The sequence below is a fragment of the Sciurus carolinensis genome, chromosome 6, assembly GCF_902686445.1.
Source record: "Sciurus carolinensis chromosome 6, mSciCar1.2, whole genome shotgun sequence".
NCBI classification, from domain to species: Eukaryota; Metazoa; Chordata; class Mammalia; order Rodentia; family Sciuridae; genus Sciurus; species Sciurus carolinensis.
In genome coordinates, this window is record NC_062218.1 from 97,777,586 (window position 1) to 97,794,583 (window position 16,998).

Consider the following 16,998-nt stretch of genomic DNA (forward strand, 5'->3'; position numbering starts at 1 on the left):
ACTATATAACGAACTACTCCTAAGTTATTATAAATCATAGAAACATCATTTTGCTAGACCAGGCACAGTGGCACATACCTGTAATCCCAGAAACTTGGGAGGCTTAGGTGGGAGGATTCCAAGTTCAAGCACAGCCTGGCCAACTTAGCGAGATCTTGTCTCAAAATAAAAATTTTAAAAAGGGCTTTGGATGTAGCTCAGAGGCAGAATGCTCTATCCCAAATAATACTAATACTAATACAAATATTAAAACTAACACTAATTTTGTTCATGAATCCACATTATGGGCAGGGCTCAAGGGTGCAAGCTGCTCTCTGCTCCATCCAGTGTCAGCTGGGATGATTTAAGTGGGGTTCAGAAGTGCCATTTTCAAGATGGCTCACTCTTATGACTTGCAGGTTGGTACTGTTAGCTGGGTGCTCAGCTAGAACCGAGGACCAAGGTCTTGGTTCTCTTCATGGGTTGCCTGAACTTTCTCATAGCATAGTGGTTGGGTTAAAGAGAAAGCATCCAAAGTGACAGGAAACAGAAAGTTCCAGTGTCTTAAGGCCTGGGCCTAATAACCAACCAAGTGTAATTTTTGCTCTTTGTTCTTCTTTCCTTCTTTCTTTCCCTCCCCACCTTCATTCCTTCCTTTGCTGGGGATGGAACCCAGGGCCTCACATGTACTAGGCAAGAGCTTTACCACTGAGCTATATCCACGGTTCTCTACTGTAATCTTTTGGTCAAGAAGTCATGGAGTTAGGTTTGAAGGGACACTTACATCCGCTCACCCCCATCAATAGGAGTAGTGTCAAAGAATTTGGACTGCTCTATCACAGATGGTATGTTACTCCCTTAAAGGTTTATATCAAATAATACCAAATTGAAGCTTAGTCTAGTGGAGGAGTCAGACAATAATTAAATAAACACTCAAATCCCAAATGATGCCATCATTCAAATAAATATTATACTTATGACAAATGCTAAGAAAGAAAGGAATGAGAGGGATTTCAAGGGAGATTTAGCCCTGTCTGAGCAAAACTTCTGTGAAAGGAAAAGCATCTGTAAGGAGTGATTTTCTAGCTTAAATCTGTAAAGATAACCAGGAGGCATTTAGCAAAGGAGGTAGGGACAGGTGAATGGAAAAGGGTTCTAGAAAGAGAGGACAGTATGCAGAAAGTCTCTGAGGTAAAAGGTGTTAGCAGAGGGTAGAAAGTAAAAGATTGTTATGTTAGAAAATCAAAAGATTTCTAGGGCAGTGAGTAGAGGCCAGAAACTTGGTGGAGCCTTGCCAATCATGGTAGGCTATTCCAAAGACTTTAATGATTTTCATCCTGCTGGCAAAATATTTACTTGAAATGTTTATTTTGTGGCACTGCAGATTGAACCCATTGGCACTTTGCCACTGAGCTACACTTCCAGCCCTTTTTATTTTTTAAGACAGGGTCTTGCTAAATTGCTGAGGTTGGCCTTGAGCTTGGGATCCTCCTGCCTCAGTTGGGAATATAGGCATGTGTCACCTCACCCAACTGGGTCTTCAGATTTTTGCTGTCAGCTGTTCCTTGGTTCCCCTCTGCATGGCTTCTCCATGTGGTTAGAATAGCATTTCCAGGGTAGTTGGATTTATATGGTGGTTTGCTTCCCACAAAGTGCAAAAATGGAAATGGCCAGTTTTGCCACATTCTATTGGTTGAAAATCAATGACCAGCCCAGATTTAGAATGGGGACTACACAAGGGCATGATGATATGTGGTCCATTGGGGAACGTCAATTTCAGTGTACCACACTGAATCCTCCTGGGATTCTGACTTTTGTACTTGGATGGAGAATGGTGCTGTTCATGGGAATGGAAACCCAGGGTATGGCTTCCATGTTCCTCCACTTAAAAAAATTCATCTCTGTATGTAGGAAGAGTGATTTCATTTCAAGTCTCTCTGAAGAGTTGCTCTGACTGATTCTTCAGATTGGGTTAAGTCCCTGTTATGGATTCCTTGATCCCCTAAGTCTTCCCTTTGACATTCACCCCACTGAGAAACATTGCCTAAAGCCTGACTTCTAACCAGGAGTCTTGGAGCTGGGTCTCACTTGTTCCTGACCCTTATCGCCAAAATGCAGACCACATGTCACATAGCAAGTTCTCAAACTTTGTGAATTAAATCTCATGTCCATTTTTTTCCCCAAGGGAAAGATACTATGACAATTTGAGTTTATGTAAGTACCATGCATTGCATTTTTAAACAAAGACTTTCCTAAACGTGGGGCACTGAGAAGACGACAGTAAGGAACTAGGACAACACCTGATTTTTCTGATGCTCAATTTTGTCTTGATCTGTAGATTGGCTATTGTTTTAATCAGTTTTTTGCTGCTGTGACTAAATGACCTGACCAGCACAACTGTAGAGGAGGGAAAGTTTATTTGAGAGTCCACAGTTTCAAAGGTCTTAGTCCATAGAAGGCCAACTCCGTTCCTTGGGACTTGAGGTAAGGCAGAACATCATGGCAGAAGACTGTGGCAGAGTAAAGCAGTTTGCATCATCAGGAAGCAGAAAGAGAGATTTCACTCTCCAGGTACAGAATATATACTACATAGCCAAGCCCCAATTCCCACCTCCTCCAGTCATACCCTACCACTTCATTTAATCTCATCAGGGATTAATTCACTGATTTGGTTAAGACTCTTACAACCCAATTATTTCTCCTCTGAACTTTTCTGCATTGTCTCACGTGTGAGTTTTTGGGGGACACTTCATACCCAAACCGTAACAGTTATGATATGCTGTAGCTGCTGAATAGAAAATATGGACTCCATGATGCTATCAACTCTATCTACTGTTGTAAACACAAATAATTCCACCAGTGGATGGGTTAAGACTGAAGTAGAGGACAACTTCTGTAGCCTAAGATACTATAAGAAAGTCAAGCATGTGCAGTGCCCAAGGATGCCACTGGCAGAGGTCAAAGAACACAGGAAAAATAAAAAGTCATTGCTTTTACATAAAATCATTTAATGTCTTCTTTGTTAAAATACACTCAATCTAGATGTGGTAGATCAGATGAACAGATTTTTCAGGATTTGAACTCCACCAGGAGCTGCTTTCATCTGTGTCATCCCTGACTCTGGTCACAGAACATTCACATCTATAAATCCACACACTGAGTATGATGCAAATGATGTAATCAGTACCTAACACATGGGTATATAATTATGTAGTGGCCACTGCACAAGGTATCGACAAGTCAGCCTCAAAATATAAGATGTATAGAAACTTGGCTATCTCCAAAAATAATTAAGACACTAAGCTGACACCTTAATTAGTCCAAAATAAATGCAAATTGCTAGCTCCTGTGAGGAGCAGTGCATGCAGACTTGGACATGTGGCTAGCTGTAACAGAAAGCTTCTGGAATTCTAACATGCTTCCTCACAGTGTTGTCCTGAGTGTGAGGATGGAAAATAAGGAGTACATAGTTTGGCCAGGCTGCTGAATTCCATGTTCTGGTGAGGTTTGGAGTTCACTGTAATTTCTAATGGTTTCCAGAAAGCATAGCAATGTTACTTTCTTTTCTTTTCTTTCTTTTTTTTTGTACTGGGGATTGAACCCAGGAGCATTCTGCCTCTGAGCTACATCCACAGCCTTTTTTAATTTTATTTTTTTAAGACAGAGTTTCATTAAGTTATCAAGGCTGGCCTTGAACTTGTGATCCTCCTGTCTCAGCCTCCTGAGACACAGGGATTACAGGTGTGTACCACTGCACCCAGTGCAATGTTATTTTCTCACTGGTTACTTCTCTTAAGCTGTGAGGCCTGGAGCTGATCAAGGAAGCTTAAAAGTTTTCTGGGTTTCAGCAGATGAACCCCAGGGCTGCTGACCTGGGTACATGGGTTCCTTCAAGCTGCAAGTTTCTTTGTGATGAGGATTTTCATCCTCCCCTCAGTTCTGATCAAGCAGTGCAGGAGAGCACTTTCATCTGAATGAGAGCTTCAGTTTCTGTGTGAGCCTCAAATCCTCTTAGCTCCACTTCCAACACAAGTGTCCAATCGGCAGCAGCCCTCCAAGGAGTAGTCTTGAGCTGTGTGCCAAGTTCTGACGGCAAGAATAACCTTCCCTAAAGAGTTTATAATAGTAGCAAAAAATCTTCCAAAGGACACAGGCAAGAAGAAAAAGCTTATTTTACCACCATGCAGGCAACCCATCTAAATTACAGCCAAGGAAATTAGAGTTTAACAATATTCTTGGTAGTACCAAATAGATTCAATTATCCTTCAACCAAAAGCAAATACAGTTCCCTTGAGAAAAAACACATGTGGGTATTGTGGTCTAGCAGTAACAAATAAAACAGTAGCACTAATATTATAAAAACAATTGGTGTGGTATTTAATGGAGTTAGTACTGTCTTTATACTAATATCATCACACATTAATTAATCACTACCATGAAATCCATAAAATGTTTGATAACACTATTCATGGACATCTTCCAGGGCAGGGTCCTTTGTTTTTTAACCTGTTACTGTTTTGCTGTGGTGGGTTTTTCTTTTTTCTTTTTCTTTTTTGCAATATTGAAGATTGAACCAGGGCCTCATGCATGCTAGACAAGCACTCTACCACTGAGCTACACCGGCAGCCCTTTTTATTTTGAGCCAGGATTTCACTAAATTGTCAAAACTGGCCTTGAATTTATGACCTGCTTGCCTCCCAAGTGACTGGGAGTGAAGGCATATACCACCATACTCAGCTGTGGCCCATTTTCTAGCCGAGGTGGAGGTTGAAGATTGGCTGGGATTATAGGTGGGCATAATTATGCCCAGATAGGGCTCATTTCGTAGCAGAGGTTGAGGAGAGCTTTGATTTTTGTGTGTACAGGAGCTTTCTATAAGACTGGCTTAGGGAACATTTTGTAGTGTAAATTCCCTGTCATTCAAAGGAGGCCGAGACCCAACAAAACCCAGAATAGACCTAGCAGGACAGCAAAATCTGGTTGTATCCAGAACTGTTTCCCCTCCCTACAACTGAACATTTGTCCCTACCAGTCACCCCCAACCCCTTTTTTTGGTACCAGGGATTGAACCCAGGGCATTTAACCACTGAGCCAATTCGTAGTCCTTTTTATGTTTTGAGATAGGGTCTCGCTAAGTTGCTGAGGCTAGCTTTGGACTTGCAATCCTCCTGCCTCAGCCTCCTAAGACTCTAGGATTAGAGTGTGTGCCACCACACCTGGCCCAAAGCTCCTGTTCTTTATCTAAGAACTCATCTCCTGTCCCAGTGGAATGTGCACATGTTGAACAGTGCGAGACACTCTTTAAATAGTGGCTATGAATCTGAATGGGGAAACTCTACTTTGGAACTCAGATTTAATGTAGACCCTCTTTTCAACAGGAACTTTTCTTCCAAACCCAGATAAGAATGTAGACTATGGTCACCAACTGGTCCTTTCAGTTTCAGAGGCTCATGATAATCTGGGCAGTTCAATCTAGGTCACTCATTTCCACAGGAAAACCTAGAACCACACTTAAGCCTAGGCAATGACTTATTTCTTCCTTGTCACCAGTGGGAAGGGCTGCCTTTCAAGGGAACTTTTATTTTGTGTACAGAATTTATTCATGTAGGGTCCTGCTTCCAACAGAACAACAGGGATGCAGGTGTGCCATAGAAAGGACACAGGACTAGGCTGTGGTGACAGAGGCATCCTTGGAAAAGATGCTGCTTTGCCAACCTGACTGGAATCACCTGAGAAATGAGGAATCACTCTCACATTTCCTACTTGATAATCAGCCTAACGACCAGTCTGCCATTACCAGTTGTATGGCCCAGGTCAACCATCCTCTCTGGGCAAGGTTCTCATTCATAAAAGCAGAGATAATACACCTACTTCACAGAGTTGTGAGGAGGCTTCAGTAAAAAAATATATGTGAGAGCCTCTGTTTTTTCATGGCAGGCACTCAATAAATGTTGAATAAATGAAAAAGCATCTCATACTATCAACTATAGGGTAAAAAAAATGACTGCTGGGGACAATGCTAGCCCCTGATGGACACAGAGGGAATCTTCCTCTTCCATCTCTAGTCATGAGTCATAGCCTGGCTGGAATACCTCCTCTTGGGTCTGACCACTGTACCTCTGTGGGATGTAGGGACTTGGTTCAAAAGTGCTGATACCAAATGATGATACAATGGGGAAATGACAAAAAGAACATACTCTGGTTCTGTGAAATACTTGGGAATATGCACTTTGTCTTGCACTTTATCTTCTCCCTCAGCCCTGCTTCCTCCTGCTGAGTTGTACACAGAACTGTTTCACAGCTCAATAGTTTCTAATTTCTGGACCCTCTACATGGGGGAGGAGTAAGGAAAATAAAATAACCTCAAATTGGTCAGTTTGCTAATGCTCCTGACTGAACAGAGACTGGGATAATAGAAAACTATTGGCTAAATAGTTTAAATGTCTCCATATTTCCCTTAGAAAATGGAAGGTTGAGCAGGAACAAGTTCCAAGAGCTGAGTCTTGGGGGAGATGATGACTCTAATGCAAGGAGAGGTATAATTCTTCATAGACATTGTAAGTAATATTAAGCTGCTCTGGATAAGCCTGGAGTACCCAGGTATTGAAAAAGGTCACTGAAGAAGGGAAGAAAAAAGAAAAGGTGGATCTGTTCTGGGATGCCCTGAACTACAATCACAGAGGCAGGGTAGCCTGGTTGCAAGGGGGCTCAGTGAAATGCTTTGCCATTCATGTCACCTAGATGAGCCGCTCCCTGGGAAGGAATCTGTGATGACAAGTCTGGCTCCATGCTCAAGCTCTTTCAACTCTGCTCAACAAACAAAGTTAGCAAGTAGTAAAATGTTGGTCATTTCCTAATTTTGTATTATAAAACGGAATTAGGAACATAAATAGTTACAAGTAACAAAACCCCAGCCCTATGCAGGACCATCATTCTTTCAACCACCTCTGCGGAGGCCAATCAGTTTGGAAAGTTTTTCACAGTTTTCAAGTTTCAGTGATTCCGCTTTCTGTTTCAATCGTTCATCTCTGTATAATCCTGCCAAATTTGTCAACTCCGACTCTGAAAGATAAAAAAAAGTAACCAATTCATCAAGAGTTGAGCTTGTTGCATTTCCACATTTCTAGAATCAAAGTGCCTTTTATTTAATGTTCTTCCTTTCCTTTAAATTTAAGCAACAGCTCTTTTTAATTTAAAAAATTTGTTCTAATTTGTTGTACATGACAGTAGAATGCATTTATACATTTTGATAGATCATATATAAATGGAGTGTAATCTCTCACAGTGGCTCTTTCTGTAAGTTGCCTGAGGTGATCTGTGAAAATTATTCACTCTGTTGACCTGGAAAACCCCACAAAATCATGTAAATCAAGAGGTTTAAATCTTCATGTTCACTTTAAGATCACCCATGAAATTGCATAGGCCATGAAGGGTATGCATAGCTGAAGAGACACCAAGAACCTGAAAGATGTCACTTTATTTTATTTATTTATTTATTTTTTTTTGCGGTGCTGGGGATCAAACCCAGGGCCTCGTGCTTGCAAGGCAAGCACTCTACCGACTGAGCTATCTCCCCAGCCCAAAGATGTCACTTTAAAGAAATAATGTGTGCTATTCTGGAGTTACAACGGTAGTATTGGGAGGTATGCCCAGGCTAAAGAATGGGGATAGACACAGGGTCAGTGGCCCAAAATGAGTGCTGAATTTTTGTTGTACTTGCTTAAAAATGCAGAGTTGCTGGGCAAGGTGGTGCATGCCTGTAATCCCAAAGGGAGGCTGAGGCAGGAGGATCGTGAGTTCAAACCCAGCCTCAGCAACTTAGTAAGGCCCTAAGCAACTCAGGAGACCCTGCCTCTAAATAAAATACAAAAAAGGGCTGGAGATGTGGCTCCGTGGTTAAGTGCCCCGGGTTCAATCCCCAGTACCCAAAACAAAAACAAAAACAAAAACAAAAACAAAAACAAAACCAAAAACAAAAACATAGTCATGAACTCAAGGGTTCAGATGGAGATTCTCTGATCACTCAGTATGTCCAGATGAACAAAGCACCCAAGATATGCTACTGTACATACAGAGCTCATTGTCAGATTAACCCTGCCACACTGAGATAGATGATCCTCACTGAAAAGGAACAAATTGTTCCTAAACCAGAAGAGGAGATTGCATGAAGACAAAGAATATCCCAAATGAAACTGAAGGAACAATATGGCATGAGAATAAGTTTAGCAATTAAAATAAATGCAAATAAAAGTAAATAAAAATTTAAGCAACATTTACTCATTCAATCAAGAAACATGTATTAGCCCTATGCCAGATGCTGAGGATTAAAGGACACCTGTGATCCTGCTGTCCTACATTATCTGTGCTCTATTATAAAAGTACTGGACTTAGTTTTTATCAATAAAACAGTTGGCATCAGACTTAGGAAATATGCACGTGTGCAATAAGAGGAGACTGTCACCACCTTACCACCAATGATATTCAGATGGCAGCTGGAGAGACTGGAGTCCAATCGCCTATTCCTGTCATCTGAAACAAAGACAGCTGCTTCATTCTTTCCCTGGCCTTGCTGGATCATAACTCACATGACACAGGGAAGTGTCTGTTGGGGAAGTGTCTACAGAAGGCCAGGCTGCTAGTAGCTTTCTTCACTCCCTCTCTACATGTGGGGTCCCCAACTTAAAGGCCAAAGGCAACTGGGCTTTTTTAAAAGTGAATCATAGTACCCAGCTAGCTCAGTCAATAGAGAATGAGACTCTTAAAAGTGAAATCATCTGGATCTGGTGACCTTTGTCTCCTTGACTAAATGAATTTCATTTTCTCTTCATGGTAGAGAAGGTCGTTCTATTTTTAACTAGAATATAATCTCTGCTGTGTTTCCTGACCCCATGGTGGTTTGGCTGTCTCAACTTTTTATTCTTTTGTGAGGCTTCAGAAATGTTCTAAGCGAGGAAGGCCTGAAAAGCACCTTCAGAGGCATACTGAACAGGACATATTAACAGGAGGGCATGCCTGGATAGCTGCATGGCTTCTGAGAGCCTCCATTAGCAGGCAGCTATTCCATATTTAAAGAACCACACTTGTGAAAATGCTATTTTAATCATTTTGAAATATGCCTAATCGTTCTTAATTATTTTGCTGACAGATTTTGCTTTTCTTGGTGGAACGAGAGGCACCTGTCTGATTAATCAGCAAACTGCCTCGAAACAGGAATTAATATTTAGCCAGGAGAAACAATGGGCATTGCTTTCTGAATAAGTTTCTATCAAAACAAAACACTCTCTGGCATTTCTGTTCACAATAGTTCTATTTACACCGCATAGCACCCCAAGTGTGATTAAGTGGAGGACTCCAGGGTGAGGGATGGATACGCATGAAAACCCTCCCTCTATAATGGGGCTGCAGAGCCTGGGCTCTAGCCCAGCAGTGACTTGGCAAGCAGTAAGTCCCCCAGGCTCTAGGACAATATGCTCTCACCCCATGGGGAGGGTGTCTGCAGCGCTTGCAGGCCAGAGCTTTCCTTGGCAGAGTCAGCCTTGCAGGTGATGGTGCTTCATAGAGGATCACGTGCAGCACCCAAATGAAAATCCTCTGCTCCTGTGTCCTGCCCAGAACTCAGCACTATTCTCCAGCTTCTCTGGCATGTGAGAAACCTAATCAGGAATCCTCCATGAAATTGGTCTATGCTTTTGGTCCTGTAGATTCACAGTTATACCAGTATATGGAATAGATTCTATGGTTTTGCTTTTCATAGACACAATATCCTTAGTTTTTTTTTTTTGTTTGTTTGTTTTTTGTTTTTTGTTTGTTTACTGACCATTTTGAAATGCTTCATTCCCTGAACTCTCATTCCAGAAAACACTAAAGGCTATTGATTTCTAATATTTTCCATATTGGAGAATACTGTTAACAAGCTGATGAACCATAACTGCACATGTGTAAATGCTTTTCTCAAAATATCACATTGCTTTTCAAAAAACTATGGAAATCAGGTCAGAGACTCTGATTCAAAGTATGACCTTGCATAAGGTCAGCATTTCAAGGAGCTGTCCCATACCCTCTACCATGCTCTGAGAAACCTCTCCAAACTACAGGTGAATCCTTTCACCCTTACATGTGAAAAGGGTCAACTCAAAGAATATGTTATTTTGACAAGTTCTGTTAATACTATACTCAGTAACCTTTAAGTAACTGAGTTTAAGTAATCTTTGGGAGGGGAGGATCAAGAGAACATCTTTTCTTAACAAAATGTTCTTTGCCCCTAATGCCAGTATAACAGATGGACAGAGCACTGAGCCTTGAAGGTAAACTGACTCTGGCAAATTGCCAAGCAAAGCAAATCCCAGAGCCTCTCCCAAGTACAGTCTGTGCAAGAGCCCAGATTGGAGTCTGACAGCTGGAAGGCACCAACAAATCCCAACTACCCTCAAAATCCAGGCCCATGAGACAGTGCTGCCACCAGTCTATGGGGAAAGGCCATGCAAAACCTGAACTCCACCAGGAATCAGACACTCATATGCTAGGCACTGCGCTGAGTTATAGCCCCACCATCTTCTAGAATCCATACAGCCTCTCCAAGAGGAAGTTAATTCTATCCCCATTTCAAAGCCTCTGCTTCTACCCACTCTGTTACCCTGTTCAAGGGTATGTTAAGAAGTGCTCCTCCGTCAGGGCCAAGGTCTCAGTCAGTTCAACTAGGACTGTAACTTTTGTTCTGTGCAGCCCAGTGGCAGAGTCAACAGGGCAATCAGTGTTCCTAGTAAAGAACAACTCGTAAAAATTACCCCAGATTAAGTATTCTAAGGAAGTGTAGAGAACAGAAATAAGACTCAAAAAGACAATGGTTAACTTTGTTTTGATAAAAAGTTTCCATTTGTATTTTGCCAAGAGTGAACTCTGTTCTCAAGTGGGTTTATTTTTACAACCTCCAAGTGCTAAATTTAACCTTGTTGGCTGCATTTGCTGCTGAATTCAGAAGGCAGATGCTGCCTGTTCTCAAATGGCACTTGAGCAGTGTGGAGGCTCCATACAGCCATTGTACTTAAATGCCAGAAATAGATTTTTAAGAGGTGTGCTATTAACCCATGCTCAGAATCTGCGAGTTCATGCATTACACTTACTCACTGGATTTTTACTTGTGTCAAGATCTAAAACCAGGTCTCATATGGATGGGAACAAAAGCTTAGAAACCATCTTCACTGCAATTCTTACCAGAACTCCAGCACTTTTTTTTTTTTTTCTGGTGCTGGGGAGTGAACCCAGGGCCTTGTGCTCATGAGGCAAGCACTCTACCAACTGAGCTACATTCCCAGCCCAGTTCTAGCATCTTAATTTGACAGAAGACAGAGAGGTGTGTGTGTGTGTGTGTGTGTGTGTGTGTGTGTGTGTGTGTGTGTGTGTAGCATGTGGAATATATGTGTGCTAACAGATATGAAATATAGATTTTTCCATCCAATTATTTCATGGAGCAACATATCCAAAACCCTCCTAGTGCCCAGAACAATGGAGATTTTTAGGACAAATTCTATGGCTTTCATTTGTTTTGGATTCATCTTTATAAAGTCTTTTAGTCTCAGGCCTTTCTCTTGTTCCCCAAATTCTTCTTTTCTCTCTCCCTCTCCCTCCCTTTCTCTCTTTTTCTTTCTTATACCAGGGATAGAACCCAGGGGCACTTTACAACTGAGGTACACCCCCAGCGCTGACCCCCCTTTTTTTGGTTCTGGGGATTGAACTCAAGGACACTTGACCACTGAGTCACATCCTCAGCCCTATTTGTATTTTATTTAGAGACAGGGTCTCACTGAGTTGCTTGGTACCTCACCATTGCTGAGGCTGGCTTTGAACTCTTGATCCTCCTGTCTCAGCCTCCCGAGCCACTGCAATTATAGGCATGCAACACCGTGCCTGGCATACCACCAGCCTTTTTTATTTTTTATTTTGAGTCAGGGTCTGGCTAAATTGCTGAGGTTGGCCTTGAACTTGCAATCCTCCCACCTCAGCCTACCTAGTTGCTGGGATTACAGGTGTGTTCCACTGCACACATCTTACCCATTTTTCATTAAAAAATCAACTTCCGGGGCTGGGGAGATAGCTCAGCTGGTAGAGTGCTTGCCTCGCAAGCACAAGGCCCTGAGTTCGATCCCCAGTACCGCAAAAAAAAAAAAAAAAAAAACCAAAAAAAAACCAAAAAAAAAATTCCTCCTCCTGTTGAATTGCCCATTATGTCCTAGTCATGGCCCACCTATCTTCTAATGTCCCTTAGAGGGCAGCTGAGTGTAAACATAGAGAAATAAGAGGGCACAAAGACTCATAAGGGGTCAGAAATAGACATTAACCCTGATCTGTCAGTCATAATCCTCAGCATTTCCATTGCTTTCCACTCTTGAGAATGCCCTCCTCTAAAGACATTTGTTGAGCACCTGTTCTGAAGCAAGGACTGTGCCAGCAGCTTGTGACATTAAAATTAGTTAAGACATGGTCTTATCTTTGGAGAACCAGCAGTCCTGCAGGGCAGACTAACAGATACCCATGGAACATTAATACTGTGTAATCAGTACTAGGCTAGCAGGAAGAACAAAGTAGTTTAAGAACACAGAGGAAGGAGAGATTAACTTGGGACTGGGGTTGGAAGTGAGTGATGTGTCAGTGAGGGCTTAGCTATGACCAAACAGCTAATTTTAACAGACACGTTAGATGTTTAACAATACCTAGTAATAAGGTTTAAAAGATGATTTAGAATTTACTTTGAAAAAAAAATTAACCAAAGCCTAGTTTTATAATACGCAGTCCCTAATGGTGTGTGGGTGTGTATGTGTGTGTGTGTGTAATTCAAGTGGAATACAATGTGAAGTTGCTGGCTGAGGGAGGGCTACCACTGCTGCCAGCACTCCCTAGTAACAACTGGAGTTGTAAGCCAAGTGGCAGATACCGTCACTCCCACTGTCTCCAGAGAGGGAAAGAGTGCAGGGCTTGCTCATATTTACCCATACTGAAGGTAGACCCAGAGGGTCATTTTTGTTCTATGACACCACAGTCAACAGAGATGAGGGTAGCTGACACCTGGCTCAATAGCAGTAACATCTAAACCTTTGGGTTGACTAAAAGTTAGGCTGGCTTGGGCTAGGGTTGTGGATCAGTGGTAGAGCGCTTGCCTAATACACGTGAGGCACTGAGTTTGATCCTCAGCACCACATATACATAAATAAAATAAAGGTATTATGTCTATCCACAACTAAAAATATTAAAAAAAAAAAAAAAGTTAGGCTGGCTCAATCCGATTTGCAACTGGGGAATGTGCAATCTGGAAATTGTGGACCAAAACAGCTAGCATCAAGAGCTTCACAAGGGAGCTTGTAATGTAGAAAAGGCCAATGATGGGTGGAATTGGGAAGCTGGGAGAGCAACAAGGAGGGTGACTTAGTTATGAAGAAGGGATCCTTGAAGAGAATAGGCAAGTGGCAGAGAGGGGACAGATCAGCAGATGGGCAGAGAGGCAGACACCCAAAGAGAGATAGGCAATAAGCACTGCCTAAGTTTCTAAAATTTCTAAGTCCTGGCCACATGAATCCTGTCAGTAAATTTCCCCCTTTTTGTGTCCTGAATGGGCCTCTGCCTCTGTTTCCTAAAGATATATAACCCCAACAAGCAGAGAGGAGGGATCAGAAAGCTGGGTCCACCTCAAGCTGGGGGTCTGGCCACCAGTGAAAGCCCCTTTGACAGCATCTTACTTTGCTGTTTCTCCTTCCAACAACTTGTCTGGATGTAATCGATATAATCCTTCTCTATAGTCTTCTCCAGGTCATGCAAAGAAGCTCCTCTATAGGCCTTGTCAAAGTTTTTATCCACAAAGTAAGGCACCTGCAGGTTCTGGGTTTCTCTGGAAATAGTGTAGCCCAAGGTCCTGAAACAAAGAGAGAAAGGCTTGGGGAGCTTGTGATATTTCACAATGTTACTCTTAGCTCTGGTCTCATAGACTCCATGATCACCATCACTGCCTCACAGGACAGAGGCAGATACTATTTTTTTATAATATACTCGACACTTCTTATTTCCCTAACAAGTAGTAAGCAGAAAGTCATCATTATCAATATTACATAAACATGTTCATACTGTGAATTCAGCTTCAGTATATACAGTTGATTCTTTTCAAAGATTTACCTCTTACACTGCTCTCTACATAAAAAGTAAAATGCTGAATGCTTGAAATAAATAAATAAAAATTACATATTGTATAGGATCTAGCATGGTACCTGACAGAGTAGGCTATTGGTAAATGCTGGTTGCATGATATGATTAATACCAGAACAAAACATTTACAAAAAAACTAGAAAGCTTCCTACAAAGTAGAACCAATTTTTATGACATGACATAAAGTACTTCACACAGAGTTGCTAAGTGAGAACTGCAAAAACTGTAGACAAAGGATTTCAACGATGCCTCAGGGCTAATTCCCTGTGGGTCCAAGTCATCCAACAATATATGATACCCAGAGAAAATTTTTTTTTTTTTTTTTTTTTTGGTGGTGTTCCTCATGCACCTCATGCAGGTTAGGCATGAGTTCTACCACTGAGCTACATGCCCAGCCCAGGTTCCATTATTATTTAAAAAATAACTAATCCAATGATTCTCAAATTTTAGTGTGGGCCAGAATCATCTTAGAGACTTGTTCAAACTCCAGATTGTTTTTTAGGTGCAGTAGTACATACTTGTAATCTCAACAATTTGGGAAGCTGAGGCAGGAGGATTACAAATTTAAAGTCAGTCTCAGCAACTTAACAAGACCCTCTCTCAAAGGACTGGAGATTTAGTTCAGTGGTAAAGCATCACTGTGTTCAGTGCCAAAAACTCGGATTTTAGCCAGGCTCAATGGTGGATGCCTAATCCTAGCAACTTGGGAGACTGAGGCAGGAGGATCACAAGTTAAAAGGCCAGCAGGCAACTTAGCAAGACCCTGTCTCAAAATAACAGTTAAAAGGGTTGGGATGCAGCTCAGTCATAGATTGCCCCTGGGTTCAATCCCCAGTACTGGGTGGGGGGAGGCTCAGATGGTTGGTCCCCACTACCTGAGTTTCTGATTCAATAGGTACAAAGTAGATCTTCTATTTCTTTCCTTCTTTTTGTAGTACAAGGTATTGAACCTAGGGTCTTGCCAAAGCAAGGCAAGTGCTCTATGATAGAGCTACATCCCCCACCCCCTTAACCACTGAGCCACATCCCCAACCCTTTTTTTTCTTTTTTCAATTTTTATTTGGTGCTGAGGATTGAACCCAGTGCCTCACTGATGCAAGGCAAGCACTCCATGACTGAGCTACAACCCCAGCCCCAACTCTTTTTATTTTTTATTTTAAGACAGGGTCTCACTAAGTTACTTAGGGCCTTGCTAAATTGCTGAGGCTGGCTTTGAAATTGTAATCCTCCTGCCTCAGCCTCCCACGTCGCTGGGATTACAGGCATGCACCAATGTGCCCAGCTGATTTTGCCTTTTTAGTATGTTAATTCTGATGATGCTGGTCTAGGGCCAAACTTAGAGAACTAAATTAATTGAAATAATTAGGGTTGAGAGTATAGCTCAGTGATAGAGAGCCTGCCCAACAAGTATGAGGCCCTGGGTTCAAGCCTTAGCACTGCAATGATGATGATGATGATGATGATGATAGTTAATTGAAGAAATAAAAAACTTCCTAAGAGTTTATAATCCGTATGCATTAACAAGTATAATGAATCTCTACATTTTCAGTAAAAATAAATGTGATGTCTATATAGTTATTAATAAATGTGATTGACTATATAGTTATTAATAAATATCTCCTTCTTGTAATGTTTTAAGTTTAAAATCATCACTGGGTCCAAGTCACTATCCTCCCAAGCTGCAAATGTACAGTAATTCTATTACACGGTTCATTAGTGTCCTTTCTAACTCCACCATGGTGAGATAAAGACTTTCTTCAATAGAATTCTTCTGATTGCATTGATCCTACAGAAACAGTGGTTGCTGTTCTGCAGCTGACCAGATGATGTCACTGTAGAACAACACAATCCATCTCCTAAGGCACATGCGACTGCCACAGTATTTGAGTCTGCACTATTAATACCTTAAATATAAAATCAGTGTTTTCTACAGTGAAAGGTGAAATGAAATTGTTAGTAATATGTCAGCAAAACCTTTAAGTTTTTGATTTGCCAGACTGTTATTAAGAAAGATTTATAAGTATTTGACTTACGATTTATAGAATAGACTATATGGAGGATTAGCAGCCAGCAGTTGAGTAATGACAGATATAATCACAATCACAAGAACTGGAAGTAACTGAATAAATGCAGAATACGTGGTCTAAAAAAAAAAAAAATTTGGTATGAGTGTCCTTCATCAATACAAAGCTTATTAAAAATACAAATGCAGGGTTGGGGAGATAGCTCAGCTGGTAGAGTGCTTGCCTTGCAAGCACAAGGCCCTGAGTTTGATCCCCAGTACCGCCAAAAAAAAAAAAAAAAAAAAAAAAATACAAATGCAGGGGCTGGGGAGATAGCTCAGACGGTAGAGTGCTTGCCTTGTAAGCACAAGGCCCGGGGTTCGATCCCCAGCACCCCAAAAAAAAAAACCAAACAAACAAAAAAAAAAAACAAAAACAAAATACAAATGCAAAGAAGCCCCAAAGAAAATACAAATTATCAATGCCCAAGGCTCTCCTGGCAAGGCTATACCTGTAACTGAGAAGTACCAAACAACCCTATTCTTTTTGCTGAGAAGGATGAAGAAGGCCCACCCACAAACTGGACTGACACCCAGTAATCTTCCTGCAGTCCTCTTTCCTAAGACCAATGAAGCAGATACCTTTAGGTAAGATCTTCCCAGACTGTGACTCTCACAAGGCTGAGACTCTAGGAGCCATGTTAATGTGAAGCAACTCTTTTGCCTTGGCCACAGATGACTGGATAGGGAGACATCTAACTACAGCAGGGATAACCACATTCTTCCTCCTTGGGGTGAATTTGGGGTTGAGGTTCATTACCCTTTGTTGC

The 16,998-nt window shown here is 41.6% G+C and overlaps 1 protein-coding gene across 3 annotated transcripts in view; it reads right to left on the reverse strand.

Annotated features, from left to right (window-relative positions):
• Positions 1–2,970: 2,970 nt before the first annotated feature.
• Positions 2,971–16,998, reverse strand: part of Dnajc18 (DnaJ heat shock protein family (Hsp40) member C18) — a 29,331-nt gene continuing 15,303 nt past the window's right edge. For all 3 annotated transcript variants that reach the window (XM_047554931.1, XM_047554933.1, XM_047554932.1), the window contains exons 6-8: positions 16,200–16,309; positions 13,707–13,879; positions 2,971–7,041 (exon numbers count right to left, since the gene is read on the reverse strand). In XM_047554931.1, coding sequence (XP_047410887.1) covers positions 6,917–7,041; positions 13,707–13,879; positions 16,200–16,309 — 408 coding nt within the window. In that variant the 3' untranslated portion in view covers positions 2,971–6,916. The remainder of the gene's footprint in view (positions 7,042–13,706; positions 13,880–16,199; positions 16,310–16,998) is intronic.